We start from the raw sequence: 23,624 nt of genomic DNA, 5'->3' as shown, positions 1-23,624 counted from the left end.
GATGAAAATAAAATAAAATCACGAAAAGTTGAAATATTAGTCCGAGGATGATTACGGGTTACGATAATCATGATCTCCACAAATAATAATAATAATAATAATAATAATAATAATAATAATAATAATAATAATAATAATAATAATAATAATAATAATAATAATATTTTTTTATTTATTTATTTTTCTTATTATTTCGGATGCTGATGATGGATGATACTAGGGAAGTCAGCTGGTGAATTAACGTAATGATGTCAAGTGGTTGTAAATAATAAGTTAAGTTAATATGTGTAAAATGAAGGCAAATCCCTACATCTGGACCATTAGGTTAGAGTCCCTTTGTCGTATTCCTTCAACTAACGATTAGCATATCTTGGTTAGGAACCCGGGGAGAGTTTGTAGTTTCCCGGGTTGGTCTCATCTCTATCAAAGTGGAGGCGATAACATGGTCCATGTGATCGCGCCTACTTAGCCAACAGGTATTTGGTCCATGATCAAATATGGTCATGGTGTTAACGAAGGTAAATCTGATACCTTCAGATATCAACGGTTCTACCACCAAAATGGAAGGGTGGTCAAAAGTGACAAATATTATGTAATCATTTTCAGGAATAATTTGCCAAATTACCGGCAAATCAAGGGTCAACAGATTTTGATTGTGTGTAAAATTTCATTTGTTTACTTAAATAAATGCTCCTTTAGCATTTGCAAGGAAACAGTTCCAGGTTCTTGTTCTTGTAGAATAGTAAACCCTTGGTGACCGTTTAAATATCCGTCCCCATTCCTAGGACGCAGCCTTCATGATTTCCCTTTGATCTGAATATATATAATTTGTGTGTTTTATGATGAGCCTTAAAGTTAAAGATTAGAGTGTCCCGTTCAACCCTGTAGTACTGATTGGATGGCGCCCTTACATTTAGTTTGAGATCTTATATCTCAAAATATTTTTTATTGAGTATTAGTTGCGATGGATTCGGACCGTAACACTCCCTGAGATAAATGCTGGTTGGGACTCAGGTTTTGAGCGGGTACAATATTTTCAATATTTTTTTGTCACGCAGGTTTTACTGCAATCTTTGGCGTTAAAGGATACAACCAGTCTTCTAGATGATGACTGAACAGACAAGTAATGTATTTGCCTGCATGCACCCAAAAAATCTTTTTAAAACATCCTGTTATGAATGTATAACTACTAAAGCTAATAGACTGTAAATCAAGCTGCTTGTTCTCATTTACATGCTTGCTCACACCAAGAATTAAAGTCTATTTTGATATTAATCCACCATTTATTCACATATTGTTATCCTAATGAGCCACTTATTAAGAGATTAAGGAAATTTTTTTAAGGGAATAGCTTATTAAGAACTCACCTGTGTTAGTGTAATATAGCAGCGGTCAGTTAGTGGAGTGATGACTAATCTTGGAGTATTACCAAGGTACTCATGGGAGTAGGAGAACTCAGCATCGCAGATGTTAGCAAAGCAGTCATGTCTCACTTCATCCCATCTATAAAGCAACAAAACACATAACAGTACCACATAAATTGTCTATGTCATTTTCAATATACAGTATATATGATATGCTACCCAGAATTTCAAAGAACTTCAATATACCGCATGAACATGTAGTAGTGCTTCTTGGCATATGTTTCAACTATTAGTCTGGCATCTTCATAAGGACAAGTATTGCAGAGTTCCAGTGCTTTCCTTCAAAATGGCTAATATTAAGGAGAAATGAATCTGCATTAAATTTGCTTTGGGTTTTAAAAACCTGCAGCTGAAATTCACTGAATGCTAATTGAGGCTTTTGATGATCACGCTTTAAACCAAGCAAGAACATCTGAGTGGTTTAAACATTACAAAGAATGAAATTTGTGGAGGATGACAAACATTCGGGTTGAATGTCGTCATGCACAACTCCTGAAACGATCGTGAAAGTTTAACAGACATTCTGAGATGACTGAGGAAGATTGTGGGTGCAAACAGCCAACATGGAGCAATGGGGGATTGGCTACTGTACTGTAACGATGCACCCACACCCACCTCGCTTATTACGAGGAGCTTTCCAGCAACAGTTCTGCAACTCTCCGACTTGCCTGATCTGGCCCCCTGCACAACTTCTACCTCTTCCCTAAAATGAAAATCTGAAGTCAAGGGCAGAATTTTGACTCCAGTGAAGAGAACCAAGCAGAATTACAGGAGGTGCTGAACATAATGAAGCCAGAATACTTCTGAGAGTGCTTCCAAACATGGAAAAATTGCTGGAATTACATATTCAAGTCCAGTGTGACTATTCTGAAGGTTAGAGGAAATTATGTGTTAACATAAGTATTCATGTTCTCATGAGAAAATTCTCAGAAATTCTGTGTATTACCTCTATTTAGGCCAAAGGCTGTAGCCTTGTTGAAACACTGGATCTCGTGAGATATCCGAAGTTAAGCAACATTGGGCGTGGTCAAGATTTGGTTGGGTTGTGGGAAGGAACTGGCCACCCTACCGCACGTAAACTCTGGTTCAGGCACACCTCTGCGGAGGTTCGGACCCGCCTTTTGGGCAGAATACACCCTTACCTTACCTCTATTTAGTATCTTGAATTTTCAGAATGGTGTAAGAATATACATCGAGGGCAGTCTGGGGCTGTGGTTCACACAATCTACATCAGCAGTGAGTACTATGATAATTCCTGGGGACAAAGGGAGCCAGGTATTTAGTTTCCCCCTCTATCCAACTATTCTCTGAGGTTAGAAATAGTGGAATCATTCACTTTCATTCCTATAAGTGCCTTTTTTTTTCTTTTTCTTTTTTTCATGTGGCTATTTCTAGCCGAGTGCAGCCCTTGTAAGGCAGACCCTCCGATGAGGGTGAGCGGCATCTGCCATGTGTAGGTAACTGCGTGTTATTGTGGTGGAGGATAGTGTTATGTGTGGTGTGTGAGTTGCAGGGATGTTGGGGACAGCACAAACACCCAGTCCCCGGGCCAATGGAATTAACCAATGAAGGTTAAAATCCCCGACCCGGCCGGGAATCGAACCCGGGACCCTCTGAACCGAAGGCCAGTACGCTGACCATTCAGCCAACGAGTCGGACCCTGTAAGTACCTTCAACCATTGGTATAGGAATGGGTTTGCTTGATTTTTTTTTTGGTATGGATACACATCAGACAGAAGGCCAGGAAGGAAAATAGGAACACAGTAGAACCTTGATTATACGCTCCCAGAAACTACACTTTCCCATATTATTTGTTAAAATTACGTGGTCCCGCGAGCATCCTAATTAAATCATGTTGTAAAAATCCCGCATTATCCTGGATCAACCGTCCAGAAATTTCAGTGCCATCAATGCTAAATCATCAATCATACATTTTTCAACAAACTGTATCTCATGAAAGGACAGCTACAGCATACTTACGGATCATGATGTTAATGTCCCGTCGTTGTGGTACTTTGAGGAAGTACTGTACTGGAAAAGCAATCGGCAGTGAACTTGCATAACGGACCATCTTAGCATCGCATTCGGATGGTATTGTTTAGAGAATCCTTCGAAATCATAAAGCAGCAAGTGTCCACAAGAATTGGAAGGAGACAGAGCACATTTCAACAGCTGTACTTGAAGACAGAACGAGTTTCTTCAAATGTTCGTACTTGCGAAACGTCTATATTATGTCCAGCGCTAGATGCTTTTTATTTTTATTTTTATTTTATTTTACTCTTTTTGAATGTATCACTGAACAGATTTCTGGCACTTCTCTCAGGGCACTGTATAGTCACTGAGCTTTCAGGCAGGAATCGAAACTGCTCCTTCTTAAGCAACACAAATTTAGTATTTTAATATTATTGTATACGATTATATTATAGGGACCAGAACAGATGTTGCACTTTACATGCATAAAGCCATGGGAGGTTTTGGGATTGCTTATTGCTTTCTTGGTCCTAATATAAGACTGGAAATTTCAGGCTTTTGTGTTAAAATGTTAAAAAAACTGCAGTCATTTTATTTGCGCACATTACATTAAAAAACTTTGTATTATTTTGCACTCGTACTGACATGTACAGCGAGCATGCTTTCCAGCTGAGTTCAAGGTCGTGAATAACCATAATTTCAGAAGTGTTAATGATATTTTTTCTCTTTCCAATTTGATTGTGATTAGCGACGGGCAGAACTGAATATAATGTATTCGAGAATCAAATCAAATCAAAATCTCTTTATTTGCAAATGAGGTGTCTACCTCGGTGGCAAATGGTACACTAAAATACATTATTGTCAAGCACTAAATATTAAATTAACAAGAGAAGAAAATTTTTCCTATAATACAATATTATACAATTTACGCTAACAATGTTTTCTATTAACACACAGCTCATCCTTAATAAATTTATATTGTTTACAAAATTCTAATTATAATATCTCCTGTACTACTTACAAATATAGTCAACTGATATACAGTATGTGAAATTGCTTCAAATGATACTATAAAACTGGTATAACATTAATATTTACATTGCATTTATTTATTTACTATTTTTTTTTTTTTTTTACCCGTTCTGGATCCTAAGTAGCATAACGACCTGCTACGTCTTAACCAGAGCCCCTTTTGCCACCACTTTTCAGAGTTCCTGAAGGGCCTTCACAGCTACCGTAGCGGTCCCAGGGCCCTCGAAGTCCCTCGAGAACTTGAGAATCGATACTTACATTCGAAACCATATTCTTGAGTTCAATATAACCTTTAAAAATCGTTGTAGGCTTAATTAACGTAGTACAAGATTTCCATATACTGACTACGAACAGTATACCGGTGACCAAATTACAATGGAAGATTTTAAAACATGGGATTTTGCTCTCATGTTGGGTGCTTTTGTATCTAATGTGCTTTATTTTATTAGATTACAGAATTAAAAACTACTTGTGTTCGATCGTTGTTTGGCTTAACGTTATGGGTATTAGATTTTTCGAAGAGTTTCGCTGATCAAAGTTGCTGAACTGAAAGTTTTCAGAGGAAACTGACGAAGTTTCCCCAGTAAAATTGAACGTAAAGTTTCAAGATTTTTAAGTCGTGTATCGGTCATTAATTTGCCTGCTTCTCACTCGGAGGGCCCAGGTTCAATTCTCGGCCAGGTCAGGCATTTTTAACTGGATATGGGGGCTAGTACCAGGTTCACTCATTCTATGATTACCTTTAATTGAGGAGCTACTTAATGGTGAGATGGTGACCCTGGTCTAGAGAGCCAGGAATAACGGCCGAGAGGATTCGTCACATTGACGATACGTCACCTCGTAATCTACAGGCCTTCGGACTGAGCAGCAGTCGCTTGATAGGCAGAAGGCCCATTGGGGCTGTAGTTTTGTTTGGTTTTGTTTGGTTTGGTTTGGTTTGGTTTGGTTTAGTTTAGGGGTGTTTGTAAGATTATAAGTACACATATTTCATTTTTGTGATGTTTAGCCAAATTGTTGATGGTTAATTTGTTCCCAGATTTTCTGTTTTCCTGTGTTGTATGTTTTCTTCTGGTGGTCCCTCCAAAAACAGAGAATCGAGGTTTCACTGTATACAGTAAAGATACAATGATAAGTCAATATAAGTAATGGAAAGGAAGAAAGAAGTCATGTATAGAAAATTAGGAACATGAATAGGATCACATAATAGGAAAAACACAGTAAGTCAAGATAGAAAGTAACTATTTCTAACCTATGATAATAGTTGGAAAGAGTGGGTAACTCTATACCTGGTTCCATTTGTCCCCAGAAAATGTCATGGTACTCACTTCTGATGTAGATTGAAATCAAGATAGGTGTGAGGCAAGGAGATGGCCTCTCCCCAGTCCTTTTCAACTGCATCTTGGAGAAGGTGATAAGGGAATGGCAAAAAGAAATGAGTCAGAAAAATATACCTTATTGTGCCATTTCACCGTTCTATAGTTACTATATTTGGAACAAAAATGGCGCTTCGGCTATTAGCGGGTCAGAATAAAAACAATTAACAGCTGTATGAACTGAAGAGATGATAAATTCAACCGGCAATCACAGAAGGAATTCTTTTTTTAGAAGGCAGTGCGAAAGAATGACGAGAGCGGATTATTTAAATCGATTATTGAAAAAAAAGTCTTCCATTAGAGAAAGGATTCTTATTTGAGCACTACACCAAGAAAGACGGAATCGCGTAAAGAAACCCAGTAATAATTGGAGATTTAGGTCTACTGTTAGAGATAAGATCAAGTCCACGATAACCCGCCGAACACCAGCTGTAATTGACATATACGTGAGATAAAAGACCAGCTGATAAGAAACGTCAAGTTGGAGCTTCACTACGTCACGGTTGGGCTCGGAACATTTTATTTGCCCGATACTGCATAACATCAAGAGAGCTGAAGTAAACCGAACAGAGTGCAATCTTTAAAGCACGTAATATTCACAACGTTTCGGCGAGCAAGGCAGTTTGAAACAAGATGATATTTAGAGTCTTATAGGCAAATTAAGCGGAACAGAAAACAAATATACTGACCACATTAGCATTACTAAGCAGATTACCATGTATAAATCCACTAATGCCTTGTATTATTCTGTCCTTGATGCAATGAAGGCCATCATGATCTTCTAAGAAGCTGAGGCGAGGACTACTCTGGCTATGGTAACGCTTGACGAGATGAATGATCCAGGAGGATAGTAGTCAGCTGTGATGACGAGATGATTCCTTGTTACTTAAGCCGAACCAGGGAGCAAGACCTACCATCCCATGACGATCAACAGCGAGATGGAAGCCAGATCCAATAAGCAAAGATAAGTCCCCATTTAAGTCGTATCGTAAGTAGAAAACCTTATTCTTTGGGTTAATGTATAATATTTGTAGTGACATTTTGTGTGCGTAATTAATATACGTGTGTGTGTTCACAAGGAAATAGGTATTCATCCAAAGTTACCGTAAATTCCAAACATAGGCGTTAAAGTACCAGTGAAATGCCGTTCGTAAGTTTGTCAATATGATAGTGGAGAAGTGATTGATATTGTTCATAATTTGTTGTCAGTGAAATATTAGAGTAATATGAGGAACCTAATATTTATATGCATGATGGTTTTGACTAATAGCAAGCGTAAAGATCGTATTTAGGGAGTATTACAAGGAAATTTGATGGCACAATTTTAAGGTTACAGTGTACTATTTATTTGATACTATGACAGTAATGGTAATGAATATATATATATGTGCAGGTGATAGTACATATGTTGTGTTTTGATGGAATGAGTGCTTCAATTATAAATGCTACGCGATAATGGAAGTGTTAAATAATGAATATAGTTAGCATATGAGTTGCTAGTGTATTTTGATGGTGATAGTTACTGTTATTTAAGGTGTCGGTCATAGTATTTCTTCGAGAAATGGTAGTATGTGTGGGTTGCACATGCTAAGGTGTCGGTAGTGAAATGTACTGTTTCTGATTGCTATTTTATTCCCTAATATATATATGATACGGTTTAGGATACGATCTTAATGCCATCACTAAAGAATTAATTGAATAAGTAGGATCTTCGAAGAGCCAAGAGATCACTTACATAAACATTTAGACCTTCACTGACATAATTACGACTGTTTTCATATATATTCTCACTTACGGCAAGTCAGCTTACGATTTATTTATTTTCTTTTGGAGCAATATTAGTCATCACTGGTAACTTAGACTTTCATATGTGGATTTTAGATGAGGATAGAGTCTTCCTATGTGTCAGTTTTTCCACACATGGTATTTCGTTGGAATAGTAATCGTAATGTACTTGGAAATGTTATGGTAAGTCATATACGCACTTTAGCTGGAATTTAACCATGAATTAAAGGAATAATTGAATAATTTAGCAATGTAATCCTTACGATGGAAATAATTTGAAAATGCTTACGACTTAAAGTGGACTTAGTTTTGCTTATATGGAGGCTAATTGATACAAAATATGAAACATTGAACAAATTGAAACTTCGAATAGAGTAAATACCTAAGGATCAGACAGTAATCTTTTCACACGATTTTTCTATTGTGCGTGGACATTGAGATGAACTGTTTTCAACTGAGTGATATACATTTCTGTAATTGTATGTGAATTTAATTCAGGCAATTGAATCTTGATGATTTCGAGAAGCAACTTAGTATAATATTCAGAGATTCCAGATCTTAATTAATTAATTAATTAATTGAGTCATTAATTATTGGCCAATTTCTTTGCGTTTTCCTCATTTTCCAATTGAACTTTAATTTGAATTGTATATAGTAGGAAGATAGTTTATTTTACTTAGAGCTTTCGGATGCATCCAAATAATTCTTTCATTACAAACATTATAATAATTATAATTATTGCAATTGTCCAACTTTTTCAATTATGTTGAGTAATTTTACTTATTATGTAATTTAATTATTTTTCTTTTCATTTCAATCCCTTGGAAACTACTTAGTTAGAATACAATTTTTCGATAGGCTAAGATTATGAGTCAGATGAATAAGGCCTAAGTTCATTTATTTATTTATTTATCAGAGGTTTTCCCAAACCTATTTCTTCAAGACAACATCTATATATTATTGAGAAACTGATTGAATAGGAAACCTGCTATACTGTATAAAAGATTTTCAAGGTAATCAACGTTTATTCCAATTCATCCATAAATCAATTTATAAATAAAAGCTGAGTAGAGTAATATTGAATTCTTTCAATGTCTGCTTAGAATAAGTACTAGATATAAGTTTGGAATGATTAATTTTCATTGCGATCATGATGATATCATGTAGGGTGTTCTCGGCAAGCCACGATAATCTGATTTTTGCGATAAATTTTGGTATCAAAAAATATACGGTAACCGACTAATAGCGTGTTGAAGACGTTCATCTACGTAGGTTGGTATTTACCGTAGGCCGTCGATGTTCTTTCTCACGCGGAACTCACAACCCAAGAATTTTCGGCAGATGAAAGTATTATCAAGAGCTAGTCTGGAAACTCGTGTAGTCAACCTGGACGCGGGATGGTGCATTATGGAATCAAGATAGGACAAAAAAAGGCTGGAATTAAATTTGAATTTCTAGCATTTGCAGACAACTTAGTGTTCTTCCCTGAAAATCTAGAGACTGCCACTACACAGACAGAGGTTTTGCAAGAAAGAGCAGAAAAGGCAGCACTGCAAATATCCTTTGAGAAAATTAAGTCCATGAACATAGATCCCAAAGAACCAACATGGAAAATGAAGGCCAAGTATGATGACATAAAGAGTCCATAAATTCAAATATCCACTGGAGACTCTGACTCCCAACAACAATCAGAAGCCAGCTATTGAGGAAAGAGCAAAGAAGAAGGAGATTGCATTCAGACTATGCTAGGAAACTTATAAGTCCAAATCCCTTTCCTATCAAGCCAAACTCAGACAGTATAAAACCGTGGTGAAACCTGCATGCCTCTATGCAGCAGAGACAATTGCCAGAAAAGGGATTACCAAAATAGAAAAGAAAGAGCGTAAATTTCTGAGGAAAATTATGAGACCCAAGAAAGCAACAGGAAATTAGTTTACTTTCCATATGAGATCAAATCAAGATCTGTATGAAAAAGGTGAGAACATTTTAACCTTGATAAGAAAAAGGTGACTGACTTTCTATGGACACCTGAGAAGAATGAGACCGGAACGTCTAGCAAATAAGATCCGCATCTTCCAGGAAAGAAGAAAGACCCAAGTACCATTGCTGAAAGAAGTTCATCAGGATCTTAAAAAATGTGGCATTGAGGAGGGAGATATTACAAACAGAACAGTGTTCAGAAAGAAAATTGCAGAGGTGACACATCTCTTTGTAGAGAAACCCAAGAGAACAAGAAGGGTGTTCTCGGATGAGGAACGAGCAAAAGCAAACCAGAGAATGCAGGAGTATTGGCGTAAACAGAAATAACATCAACAGTGAAGGGAATTGTGTAATTGTAACCCATAGAAAGTTGAAATGATCCTAAATAAATAAAAGAAAATCTCCATAACTTCAGATACTGCTGTCTTCATATAGAGGGACTCTCTCCTCGTCAATCTCAGTTCCTCTCTAGTGAGCTTGTTTCTACCTCCCAGTTTCATCAGGAGTGCACGTTTCAATTCTCATAGAGGGACCATTTTGACTAATTTTGAAGTTCACTGAGCTTAATAGCTGCAGTCGCTTAATTGCGGCCAGTATCCAGTATTCGGGAGATCGTGGGTTCAAACCCCACCGTCGGCAGCCCTGAAGATGATTTTCGGTAGTTTCCCATTTTCACACCAGGCAAATGCTGGGGCTGTACCTTAATTAAGGCCACGGCCGCTTACTTCCCACTCCTAGTCCCTTCCTGCCTCATCGTCGCTATAAGATCTATCTGCGTCGGTGCGACGTAAAAAAAAATAATTTGAAGTTCACCTTCCTTTTGAAACTGAGAAGCTGAAACAAGCTCATTGGGGCTCAGAAAACTGTATTTAGAAGGACAAGGTTGGTAAAGAGAGAGCCTATCTTTTTGAAGTTGACAATGTATGAAGATGTGGAGATCATTCTGGTCCAATTGCTTTTTCATGATTTTTCTTGCTTCTTTTTTCTATACTGACCTCTCATTTATCTTATGTGTTTCTGTTCTTGTTCCTATCTTTCCATAGGTGATCTGACAATGACAGATTACTGTCAGCAGATGAGGCAATAAATAGGAGTAACAAGAATAAATATATGGGCTCTCTCCTCACTGTGAAATGGCAGTGTCCAGCCAAAACTGGTTAGGTCTTTTTGTGGAGATAAGAAAAAAGTCGTAAAGAGGAAACGAACAAAGAAAGAAAAAAATTAGAAAAACAATTGCGCTATTAAATTTAAAGTTATGTTTGAATGTAAAAATAAATGTGATTAAAAAAAGAAACAAGTTTTTACAATTATAATTAATGAAATAAATAAATAAATAAATAAATAGAACATTTTAAGAAAAACCAACATAGTAAAATGTAATGAAAAATGTTCTTAGAAACACAAACTATACACATTGCTTACAATTGTATTTGAAGTTGTCATAGGACATCTGGGCGATTTGCATATGTTTCATATGTGGATTAATGTCCACTTTCTCAATAAACTTTAATTTTTCATCATTTGCACACTGTCTAGCTTTCTTCTTCTCCATAACTGAATGTCCTGCAAAACACTATGCGTAATTACAGTAGGCCTAATTTATGTATGTTGTTACACAATTCTCTTATGAACAAATTAAGCACCAACATGTCGGCTGTATACGTAAATACAGTAGATCTAAATTATGTACGTCAATACACAATTCTCTTATGAACAAATTAAGCACCAACATGTCAGATGAGCTACTGCTGCGCAATTCAAGCAACCAAGCAAAGGCTGGCTTGGGACTGACGCTTCCTGTAGCTGTCAGCTGACACACTACCGCGCAACGTACTCCAGGGCCGTGAAATTAAGTTCTCTATCAAATTCTTACCCAGGCCATTTGTTGCTGGCATGTCCTGCACGCAATGTGGCCAAGAATGTTAATTTGAATTCTTTATGGCAGGAGTTACGAGCAAACTAAAGAGTTACATCAAAGTGCGATCCAGGTTTCTTTAGCATGTATTTAATAGCACATGCACTGGGACTTTGAAATAATGGCATAATAACCAGGGAAATGTGCTAGAGAGGGATGTCCTGAGCAGGTTCAACAGTATACAGCCTCGGGGGGGGGGCAGATAATATTTTGAGAATGAAATCAACCAATCATGCACAACACAGATGTGTTATTTTCTTTCATTCTGGTACATAAATGACAGAGCATGAGCTAAAGAGAGCCAGTACCTATGTCTCAGTTGAGATTGCCACTGGAAAGCTTGTGAAGACTCAACCTTAGACTGGATCAGCTTCGACACTACATCTCGTGAATGCACATCGATAGTACAGATAGTCATGATCTTCTGACGATCCTGTTTGGTCAGTTCTCCAATCAGCAGCTGGATCAATGTGCTCAGCTGAGATATCTAAACATTATAAACAGTAATAGCATATCAGTAAAGATGTTCGCACTACATGGTAATTACACATATTAAAACAATACAATAATAAAGCAATAAAGGAAAAATAAACAAAAAATAATAATAAACCAAGCAGCACTAATGGTACAATGAACAGACGGACAACACGATGTGGAAAGTGCAGAACAACCTTCCGGGAATATAACTTGGTGATGTTATCTTGAGCAAAACAATCAGGTTCCTTAAAATAGCATTGAAATGAAATGGCGTATGGCCTTTAGTGCCAAGAGTGTCTGAGGATAAAATTAGCATTTATTAACACTTTCAACACTACCATATTTTAACATGGACTCTCGCAGTGAACTGGGTCTTTTTCCTGAATTTTAATATATTATTACACAACAGCGAAACATTACATACCTAATTTTTGTCATATAAAGGTCTCAGCCATCCAAAATGAAGATGTTAATCCGGAAGTACATATCTAAAGTAGTTTAATTATACTTATCTTATGAAAACAATAAAAAATGTACAGAAAATAACTTCTACATTCAAGTTATACAACAAGCCTGCTCAAACAATAAAAAATGAATCATTTAATGTGCTAGTTAAGCCACAAATAAACACATTTGAAATATAAAATTTACTTATTTAGGAAATGTTTGTTTTGTTATAGTAGCCCTGAAAACATTGGGCTATGCACAGTCCAACCTTGCATAACCATCTACCTTCTTTTCGCGGTACAGGTGAATCATCAGTTTGCGTCTCTTTGTCTAAACAAAAAAAAAATAAGCCCAAATGTCTGGAGAGGTGAATTATTTCTGTTGTTTGTATTTTGAGTAAAATAATATAGCTAAAAATCCTTGCACTCAAAAGTGACATAACAAATAAATATCTTCCCTGAACTATCATTTGATATGTTACCTGGTTCGTAAGCGAAGTATTCATCACTGTCATCTATTTCTGAACCCGCTTCTCTGGATAAAATATCCAAGATATCACTATCACTGAGCCGGCGTGAGGACATGTTTGTACATAACACAGCTGACACGACAGATTTGGTGTACTCAGCACCCCGTACATAGAGTGCTTTGGTAGCGATCACGGCAAGAAGAAACTACCCATTTTTATCATTTCAGTTTGAACTTTCTGATAACTGCTGCATTCTAGTGGACACTAGATAAACTACTACCTCCAATCATGGGAAGGGAACTGTATGGGATACGTGTAGCTGCCTATAAACATGCGCGAATATCACACCCAAATGGTATACGGGTGCCGTTCACAACCAGAAAAGCAGTGTGCCCGTATCCCGTACGGGCATAGCGTTGAAAGTGTTAAACATAAAATTCTTTAAAAGTATTCAATAAATTGAAGTTAAAACATACATAGCTTACAGATATTAATAAAATCAGTACAGACAACTCATTACTAAATTATAGGCAACAGAAGAGAAACTGAGCCCATGCTGGGAATTTGCATTCGTCAAACAATGTAATGCTCACTGTTAAAGGTTGTACACAAATTTTTCTATCTAGTATTTTTTTTTCATGTTTGTGGTAGAAATGAACAGCACTTTGATTTTCTGAGATCCTTAATAAGAGTCCTGCTTCTGTATTGGCATAGTATATGTGAAAAAACATAAAAAGTACAAAAAAATCCATAGTTGGCATCTCTGATATATTATTAAGTAAAGGCATGGGTAAGTGCCTGTCTGTGTTTATGTAGGATAATCCCTGACTAGATTTTGATGTGAAATGACAATTTTTATGAAGAGTCAAAGAAAAAACAGTCACCCAAGTGCGTTCTTGTTTTACACTGCCTAAAGCTCCAGTGATAGGCCCCAAGGATATGTAGAAGAATTGGAGAGTATCAAAAGTTCTAAAAAAAAAAAAAAAAAAGAAACTGGAAGAATTGTTGAGTATAAAATGCTCTAAAAAATTTCTACAATGATATGCCTACCTATTAAATGTAGCATTTTAATGCTTTAGTCTGCAGTTAACTATCAACCTTAAAATTAGAAATCATACACAATTTTAAGATTAATCACATAACCCTTACCAAAATAAATTGTTTATTTATCTCAATAATCTTAATGAGACAACAATACTCTTTACAATATATAATTTGCACGTCTGGATTAGACGTTACCTTTTAGTGAAATTGCAGGGATGGTTTAAACATTACATAGTGAAAGGAGCAAGCTAACAGGCTGGGAGTCGGAAAGGTCTTAGCAAAATGTAGCACTGAGATACGTACATACAGTACATTGGGAGGAAAAGAACTAATGTCGACTACAAGGAAATCTTATAAGGCCTATCATCAAAAATTCAAAATTGCTCTGTGCTAAGTTGGGAGAGGGTGGGGTTGCTAGTGCAAAGATAAACACAATTATATGTCAGAGTTGCAAGTAGAAGAAATCATAATGTCAAAATATCAGCACCTGTTTCTTGGAGTAATCCTTCACAGCGTTTTCATAGCCTTCTTCTAGTTGAGAGAGTGCAAGATTGACTTCAGTGCACCACCAAATCTGGGTACCACAGAGCGACACTTGAGCAGGATAATCGAAAAGCCACTGCTCTCTTGGCTTCTCCTCATATGCCACAACACCTTCGGCAAAGTAGTGCAAAATGGTGCTTCTCATGGTTGCCTGCAGGCGGTTCAGCCACACCTCAACCTGGACAAAGAAATGCCAAGTAAACGAGATTCGTTAAGAAGCTGTACTTATCACTATTGTCTAGCTAGACTTAATACTTCGTAATATACCACATACTGAGGTCAATGAATTTAAATACCTGGGATTGACAATCGACTCTCAGTTGGTAGAGGATGCTCAGATTAATTATATCATAAAGAAAATCTCTTTGGCAAGCACAGGTTACATTATCCCATTTCTGCATCACCCTAGGAATGTATTTACCATTCTATGAATGACCTGTTCTCATTTTCAATACATATGTAAAATTTGGGGTTGGAACAAAAAAGGAACTCTTACAACAATTTCAAGTCCTACAAAACAGAGCAGTTAGTAAACATTATGGTCTAACCCAGAAGCAAGATTATTTTTAAAGATACTAATATTATCAAAATTAACTTTTTTTAACAATTGGCTTTACGTTGCACTGACACAGATAGGTCTTATGACATAGATGTCGATTCCCATGGGGAATCTGAAATATTTGTCCTGAATGAGTACATTTATAATACCAATATAAATGGTCCGTCATTGGACATTATAAATTTTCCAGCTAACTCATTCTTGGTTGCCAGCGTTTCGCCCTCGTGTGCTAGGGTGGGCTCATCAGTTGGTACCTAGCACACCTACCAATACGCTGGCTAGTGCATACCATGGAGGCCACTGCGTAGGCTAACTGGAGCCACCGGCAGTGCCAATGCACTAAGAGACTTTGTCTCATTATCAAAAATTGATGCCTGCTTGGCCATCAGATGACATAGATGTTGATTCCCATGGGGAATCTGAAATATTTGTCCTGAATGAGTAAATTTATAATACCAATATAAATGGTCCATCATTGGACATTATAAATTTTCCAGCTAACTCATTCTTGGTTGCCAGCGTTTTGCCCTCATGTGCTAGGCTGGGCTCATCAGTTGGTACCTAGCACACCTACCAATACGCTGGCTAGTGCATACCGTGGAGGCCACTGCGTAGGCTAACTGGAGCCACCGGCAGTGCCAATGCACTAAGAGACTTTGTCTCATTATCAAAAATTGATGCCTGCTTGGCCATCAGATGACATAGATGTTGATTCCCATGGGGAATCTGAAATATTTGTCCTGAATGAGTAAATTTATAATACCAATATAAATGGTCCGTCATTGGACATTATAAATTTTCCAGCTAACTCATTCTTGGTTGCCAGCGTTTCGCCCTCGTGTGCTAGGGTCGGCTCATCAGTTGGTACCTAGCACACCTACCAATACGCTGGCTAGTGCATACCATGGAGGCCACTGCGTAGGCTAACTGGAGCCACCGGCAGTGCCAATGCACTAAGAGACTTTGTCTCATTATCAAAAATTGATGCCTGCTTGGCCATCAGATGACATAGATGTTGATTCCCATGGGGAATCTGAAATATTTGTCCTGAATGAGTAAATTTATAATACCAATATAATATGTCGATGATGGTTAAGGAAAGGGCTAGGAGTTGGAAGGAAGCAGCCATGGTCTTAATTAAGGTACAGCCTGGTGTGAAAATGGGAAAACACAGAAAACCACATTCAGGGCTGCTGATAGTGGGGTTCAAACCCACTCTCTCCCGAATGAAAGCTCACAGCCGTACCCTCCTAACAGCATGGCTAACTCGCTCGGTTAAAAATTAACTACACCATACAGTACAATAATATTCTCTTCATTTGGAAGTGGTGTACAGGAAGAACCTGGTGATATCAAGAGGAGAAAGACAAGGGTGGTCAAAGCCTTGAAATTGTTGACAGTTTCAAATACCCAGGGAGTGAATTAATGCAGAATACAAGGATGGACATGGAGATTAGCAAGAGGATGCAACAGGGCAATGCATTTTACCACAGTATAAGAGACCTTGTCTGGAATAAGGAAATACCAAGGAAGTATAGAGAGAATGTACAAAATGTATTATAGACCCATATTAAGTTATGCGGCTGAAACTTGGACAATGACAAGTAGAGAGGAGAGTAGAATTCAAGCTAGCAAAATGAAATACCTAAGAGGTATGATAAAAAATACAAGGTAAGATTGATTGAGAAATGAAGGGAGGTCGGTATGGGAAACCTAAATAAGAGAATAAACAATGTGAAAAAAGAAAAATATAAAAATGTGGACATAAATAAGCCATTCAAAGATCAAGTTAGGAGCTTCTATGCAAATTGGATCTTAAATGAAAAGCATAAAGTAATAAAAGGCAGCAAAATGCAGTGACCATCGTTTAGCGCAATCTGTGAGTAGATCGTGTGCAGTAGTGGCAATTGGGAATTAAAAGTGCGTGGGAAAAAAAATATAGACAAAAACAGTACCCAGGTTTGTGGGATATAGCGGATGGGGGGTGGAAAGGATATACTTCAAAACTCGAAAAGAAAAGCTTCAAATGGGTAAGGTTTTTTATGCTCTCTGAGCAAATTTCAACAGAGGTAAAGGTTGACAGTTTACCAATGTAAGTGCGATAATAACAGTTTCTTTTTGAGATTTTGATTCAATACTATACAATAAAACTTTCATCAAAGGAACAATATTACACATTTATTACAATATTAAAAAGTACGGTGTGATTATACATTTAAAATAATTTAGTATTTGACTACACACTAAGAAACTAACTGGCACTAAAGAGACTGCCAGACTGACGAATGCGTGCGGCAAGCGGGTGAACCATACCTCAGTGTCCATGACCTTGGCAAAGAATGTATACACCTACTACCCTTCCTCACAGCGCATGCAAAGTCTCCACTACTTGCTGTGGTACTATACAAATCGGTTAGACGGGACGAACAGTATTTTATGCGTATTTCAGCTAATAATTGAGTTAATAATTAAAGGAAATAAAGGAAGAATTAGCTGATAAGGCAAGAGGACTTGTACAAATTGCTGTTTTTAATCATTCCTATAATTCCTCATTTCAGTCGGCCAAAATGAAATAAAAATGTAATCACCACTACTGATCGTGTGTGGGGACTAACCACTCCCAATATTGTCAAGGAAAGTTTAAAGTTTATTCTGTTGTGCATGGAACTGAAGGTGATCTACTCTGGGAAGGGGAGAGTGAAAATGAGGATTTGGACCAACCATGTGACTACAAAAGCAGTGATGATAGCGACGATTCTACTGAGTGATCTGCACACTTGCACAAAAGAAATAAATTTTTGTAGTTACTGTATTTATTTTACATTTTGTGGCCTTCATTCGACCATTTTAGTTAATTATACAATGGATTTTTCGATTTTCTATCAGCCCAGTACTTTTTCATTCTCTCAGATCTTGATTTTCTCTCGTCTGAAATCACTCTTCCCATGGATTGTCTGTTGACCTTGGTCTGTAGTCTGGTGTCTATGTTTCTTAGTGTCTTGATTATGTGGGTCTTGTTTTTCTTACATCCTCCACTGTGATTTGTAGTTCCTTCATATCTTCTTTGATTTCTGTAATCCACTTATATTACTCCTACTGTTCCACAATATTTCTCTTATTATCCTGCTGATTCTATTTTCGGGTGTTCTAATCAGGTGACCAAAGGATGAGATTCATTTTTGTTTCTGATAGTGCTCATTAACGGTTCTATTTCTTTGTAGACTGTTTCATTAGAAACTAGTCTCCAGTGTCCATTTTCTTAGTATTTTTTTGTTTATACATGTTTTGATCATTCTTCTTTCTATTTTGAGTATCCTGTCTAGTGCTGCAGTATTAGTTGTTTTGAAAATGGTTTCACCAGCGTATGTTATTTCTGGTCGTATGACTGTTTTATAATGCTTTAATTTTGTGGCTATTGAGAGGTCTTTTTTGTTGTATGTGTTCTTGGTGACATATTGAGCTTTGGTTAATTTGTTTATTCTATTATGCCATGTCTGCTTTTCGTTAAGGTTGTATGTTATAATTTCACCTAAGTATTTAAATTTGTCTACGATTTTGATTTCTTGTTCTCCTACTTCAATTTTGTTTGCGAGCGGTGGGTCGGTTAACATGATTTCTGTTTTCACAAAGGATACTTTGAGGCCAATTTTTTGTGCTATTTCCTGTAGTGATTTAATTTGTTGTCAAGTTTCCTGAACATTGTTAGATAGGAGAGCAAGGTCATCAGCAAATCCCAGACAATTTAAGGTTATGTTGTCTTTCGATCTTTCAATTTTGATGTCTTTTGCGTTATCCTTATACCATTCCCTCATTATATATTCCGAAGCACAGTTGAATAGCAGTAGTGACAAACAATCTCCCTGTATTGAACCAGTTTTTATGAGGAATGGATTAGAAAATTCCCCTCTGAACTTGACGTTTGATTGTGTGTTGGTTAAGGGGAGTTCAATCAGTTTGATTAGTTTCGGGTGCAGTCCAAAATTTCCCAATATTTTCAATATTGAAGGTCTATGAATACAATCATACGCCTTCTTAAAGTCTACAAACGTTATTGTGAGAGGTTCGTTTTGTTTTCTGTAATATGCCATAACTAATTTTAATGTGATGATTTGTTCTGCACAGTTTCTCCAAGATCTGAAGCCTCCATGGTAATCACCTAATTCTTGCTCTAATTGTTCTTTAATTCTGCTGTACAGGATTCTAGCAAATATTTTGTATGTACAGTCCAAGGGAGATATAACTGTATAGTTATCTGGATTGTTCTTATCTCCTTTTTTGTGAAACGGGTGGATGATAGCTGTTGTCCAGTGTTCGGGAAAATGTTCTGTTGCCCATATTTTCGATAGAGCCATGTGTAGGGAGATTTGAACTGTGTCACTGGTATATTTCCATATTTCTGCAAAAACTTGATCTTCTCCGCATGCCTTGTAGTTTTTCATCTCCTCAACTGCTGTTTCCACTTCTTGGAATATTGGGGGGTTTAGGTATTCAGGTTTGGTTTTTACTGTGGTGTTTGTGGTAATTTTTAAAAGTTCTTTGGGCTCTTCACAGTTCAAACGTTTTCTGAATGCTTTTGCCAAAATTTCGGCATTTTCCTTATTACTAAATGCCATTTTTCCATCTTCACTTTTCAACATTAATGCAGGGGGGGTTGAATTTCTTTAGTTGTCTATCAAAGATTTTATTCATGTCAAGAAAATAAGGTGAAATTATTTACTGTGCTTTGCATCATCATAAGCAAATCTTGACTGTCCACAAGAAAGGCTTCTTAAACAATGACTTTTTGAAATATTGGCATTATAATAGAAGTGGAAATGGCACGTTCATTTGTCATCAGATGGCTCCCCGGACAGTGACAGGTGTCACACCTGTCAGTGTCATATGTTACGTATACATGTTATGTGACCCTCTTAGACCGATTCTGATGGTTCAGTCAGCTTCCGCTTCGAACACTAGCGCTGTGCCACGTCTGGGGAGCCATCTGGTGACGAATGAATGTACCATTTCCACTTCTATTATAACATCTGAATTTCAAAAAGTCATCGTTTAATGTATAAATGTACAGAACTTCACCTTATTTTCTTGACATGGCACAAGCCCAAAAACCTATACAGTATCACCAATTTTAATGTTTATAACATGTTAAGTTTTTGAGTTATACACATTTCAAAAATTCACCCAATTTTTACTTATTTTAACCCCCTTAGGTGCATTTTTCAAAAACAAAAAGATGCACGTTTATTTATTTTTAAAGGAGGTTCTAAATACCAATTTTTATGTCTGTAATATGTTAAGTTTTGAGATATACTCATTTTAAAAATTTACCCCCATTTCCACTTCTTTTCAGCCCCTTTGTGTGGATTATCTGAAAAAAATCCATGTTTCTTTGTTTTTAATGGAGATTCCAAATACCAGTTTTCAAGTCTTTAAACTGTTAAGTTTTTGAGATATAGATATACTGATTTTAAAAATTCACTCCCTAAGTGACAGAATATCCAAAAATCCTTCCTTAGTACACTGTCATATAAATGTATCCTCAAAATTTCATTCTTTATGTCAGCAGTTTTGGCTCAGCGGTGATGAATCAATCAGTCAGGACATGTTATTCTATATATATATATATATATATACAGGGTCCACCAGAAAAATGTATACATTATTTATGGAATAAAAACTATTTGTTGTGGTTTTTCTTTACATTTAAATTTTGTTACACATGTAGTACTGTCTTCAGTTAAACATATGGTTACATGAGATGTTCAAAATGTTCACCGTTGGCTGCCAGACACATAACAGAATGACGAGCGGTCACTGCAACTACGTCCGTCATTGTTTGAATGGGGATCTCTGCACATGCCGCTGTAATCTCCTGGCGAAGGGCCTCCAGCGTGTGTGGCTTACGTTGATAGACTTGATTTTTCAAATTTCCCCACAAGTAAAAGTCCATAGGGGTAAGATCTGGCAACCGTGGGGCGGGGGCGGGACTCAATGGGCCCTCGTCGTCCAATCCAGTGTCCCGGCAGATTGTCATTCAGGAAAGCTCGTACTGCTATATGGTAGTGTGGTGGCGCCCCATCCTGTTGGAAGAAGACTTCATCATCGGCTCGATAAAGCGCACATAGCTGGTAAAATTAATGTGTGTAACATTCCCAAGTACACTGCTCCAGTGACAGTACCACCACAGAAAAAGGGTCCTAGTAAGCCCCTCAATGACAGTCCACACTAGACATTAACCCCTGGTAGATTGACCGCCTTGTCCACATGAACATGCGGATTTTCCAGAGCCCAGTAGACACAGTTATGTCCATTCACTGTTCCATTAAGTTTTAACTGATCTTCACCAAACCACACTAACTTTGTCAGAAATTGTTCATTTTGGGTTACCATTTGCTGATACCATTCGCAAAATTGCATTCGATGATCGGGATTGTCTTCATTAAGCGCATGCAGTAATTGTGGGATGTAAACTTTCCACTTAACTGTTTTCAAAATTCGTCGTACACTTGTACTGCTAATCCCCACTTCACGTGCACATTACGTAGCAGACTTGTGTGGAGAATTAGCAAAACTTTCCAACACATGAGCCGATGAAGCAGGACTGGTAGCTGTGCGCATTCTTCCCGATCTTCCTTTGTGAATATTACAAATCGTTCCATGCATTTCAAACTTCCCAGTAATGCGTTTAATTGTTAGGTGTGTTGGGGGTTCTGTTTCAAACTTCCTCCTTCACTGATGTTGCACTTCAACGGCATTATCAAACCTGATAAACCACTTCAGAATGTACTTTCATTGCTCGAACATCAAGTGTGCCCCCGCCATTTTGTTTTCCCACTATCGTGATGCAAGTACCGACATCTGTTGAGAGAAAGACCATACTACAACATTTAAAAACAATGATAACAGTTGACAATGTCTATATCCGGATACTGTCTAACAAAGAGTGTATACATTTTTCTGGTGGACTCTGTAGATTACTAATGCTGAGTCAGATATTGATGAAAATTATTATAATATACTTGAAAGTAACTCTCTACAAGCAAATAGTAGTGAAATTTTGGACAATGGTAAGAGTGACTATGAGAGAGACTTTTCTAGTGCTATTCAGCCAAAACGGAGCTGAATTAAACATCAGCTCAAGACAGAATTTGCTCTAGGTTTAAACCAACTAAACAAAAATTTGACATACCCTTTCCCTTTCCTTGTGCATTTGCAGAATATAGATATTGTTCCTTTCATTGTAAGATGTTTGGGGACATAAAACTGAGTTTAGCAAAATGTGAAAAGAAAAGCAAACCTCATTACAGGAGAGCTGATCTAGTGTTCAAAACTTGATCCTCAAAGAGTTAAATTGGAAACTCAACTACATTTGAATAGCTCAAAATTCAAATTATGATTTTCACTATGGGTTATCAAAAGAAAGAAGTACATAAAATAGTATTAAATTCAAGATATAAGCATAAAAAGCAGAAAAGTACAATTTAGAGAAAAAAATTGCTTCGTGATAATGCCAAGACACTGGGATTTTGTGTTAAAACTCACAATATAAATTATCAATAAGATTTTTAAACATACTTTTTGGTTAGTGTCTAAAGAGAGAAGTAACTTACTGGTCCTCTGCAGTCGCAGTCTTGATTAAACTCGACATACTCTCCATCCTTAGCATGCATTCCCAGAGCTCTCTTCTCTACATTGCCGTCAGCATCCACAGCAAACTTTAGGCGAGCCATTGAGTCAAACAGTTTTGTCAGATGTCTGGAGAACATGAAACAACTAGTCAACCTCAAGAAAATAGGAAAAAAATTAGCTGAGAGCAATTTAAAGAATAAAATTGCTTGGTAGCATTTTCCCTGGAAAATTGATGATATATTTCTTACACTACTACTGACTTAACCTTTTCACTGCCAAGTTTTGATGACCGGGCAAACCCTCTGGGCAGTTTTTTTTTTTTTTTTTTTTTAAGGAAGAAGCATTTTTACTGATAATATTAATGAAATGCACATCGTCCCCTTAGCCTCACAGCCCTATACGGGGTTGGGGATGAAGTTAGATTATATTTTAGAGCATGTTTTAACGGCTGGATGCCCTTCCTGATGTCAACCTCAGTTGAGAAGATAATGAATATGAAATGAATGATGGTGAACGAAACTGGGTAAGGAAATGGAAGGAATCAGGTGTGGCTTATAAATAGGAACTGTCCCGGCATTTATTTGGGAGTGCAAAAGGGAAAACACAAAAATAAAACATTCTCAGGACAGCTGATGGTGGGGTTCGAACCCACTCGCCTGCCGAATGCAGAGCTTGGCTCCAGAGCCGTAGCATGTTAAGACTCACAGTGACTCCGCTCAGTGCTATTATTACTGAAATATAATAAAAAATTGTTGATCCAAGGTGGGGCGACAATACCTACATGAGATTCATCATTACTAATTTGCCTCGCCCTTTCTTGTAGTTCATATCGCCCCCTATATATTCTCCATCTTCATCATCAAAATATAGCTCTCCAGAATCACTGTTTATGATGAAACATTCAATTTCTTCATCAACAAGAGATGAATGTATACTTCAAGACTCCATGATGGCTACACGTTAGTGGGAAAGAAGCTGA

At 37.1% G+C, this 23,624-nt stretch overlaps 1 protein-coding gene across 1 annotated transcript in view; it reads right to left on the bottom strand.

Moving 5' to 3' along the window:
• The window catches only part of Dhc93AB (Dynein heavy chain at 93AB), a 780,004-nt gene that overhangs the window by 282,697 nt on the left and 473,683 nt on the right, over positions 1-23,624 (bottom strand). Inside the window, exons 32-35 of the mRNA XM_068228295.1 lie at positions 22,627-22,771; positions 14,405-14,638; positions 11,789-11,967; positions 1,368-1,503 (exon numbers count right to left, since the gene is read on the bottom strand). Of these exons, the coding sequence (XP_068084396.1) occupies positions 1,368-1,503; positions 11,789-11,967; positions 14,405-14,638; positions 22,627-22,771 (694 nt within the window). The remainder of the gene's footprint in view (positions 1-1,367; positions 1,504-11,788; positions 11,968-14,404; positions 14,639-22,626; positions 22,772-23,624) is intronic.

This window comes from Anabrus simplex, chromosome 6, assembly GCF_040414725.1.
Source record: "Anabrus simplex isolate iqAnaSimp1 chromosome 6, ASM4041472v1, whole genome shotgun sequence".
NCBI classification, from domain to species: Eukaryota; Metazoa; Arthropoda; class Insecta; order Orthoptera; family Tettigoniidae; genus Anabrus; species Anabrus simplex.
The sequence above is the reverse complement of the archived record's forward strand: the minus strand, read 5'-3'. Positions and strand labels throughout refer to the sequence as shown.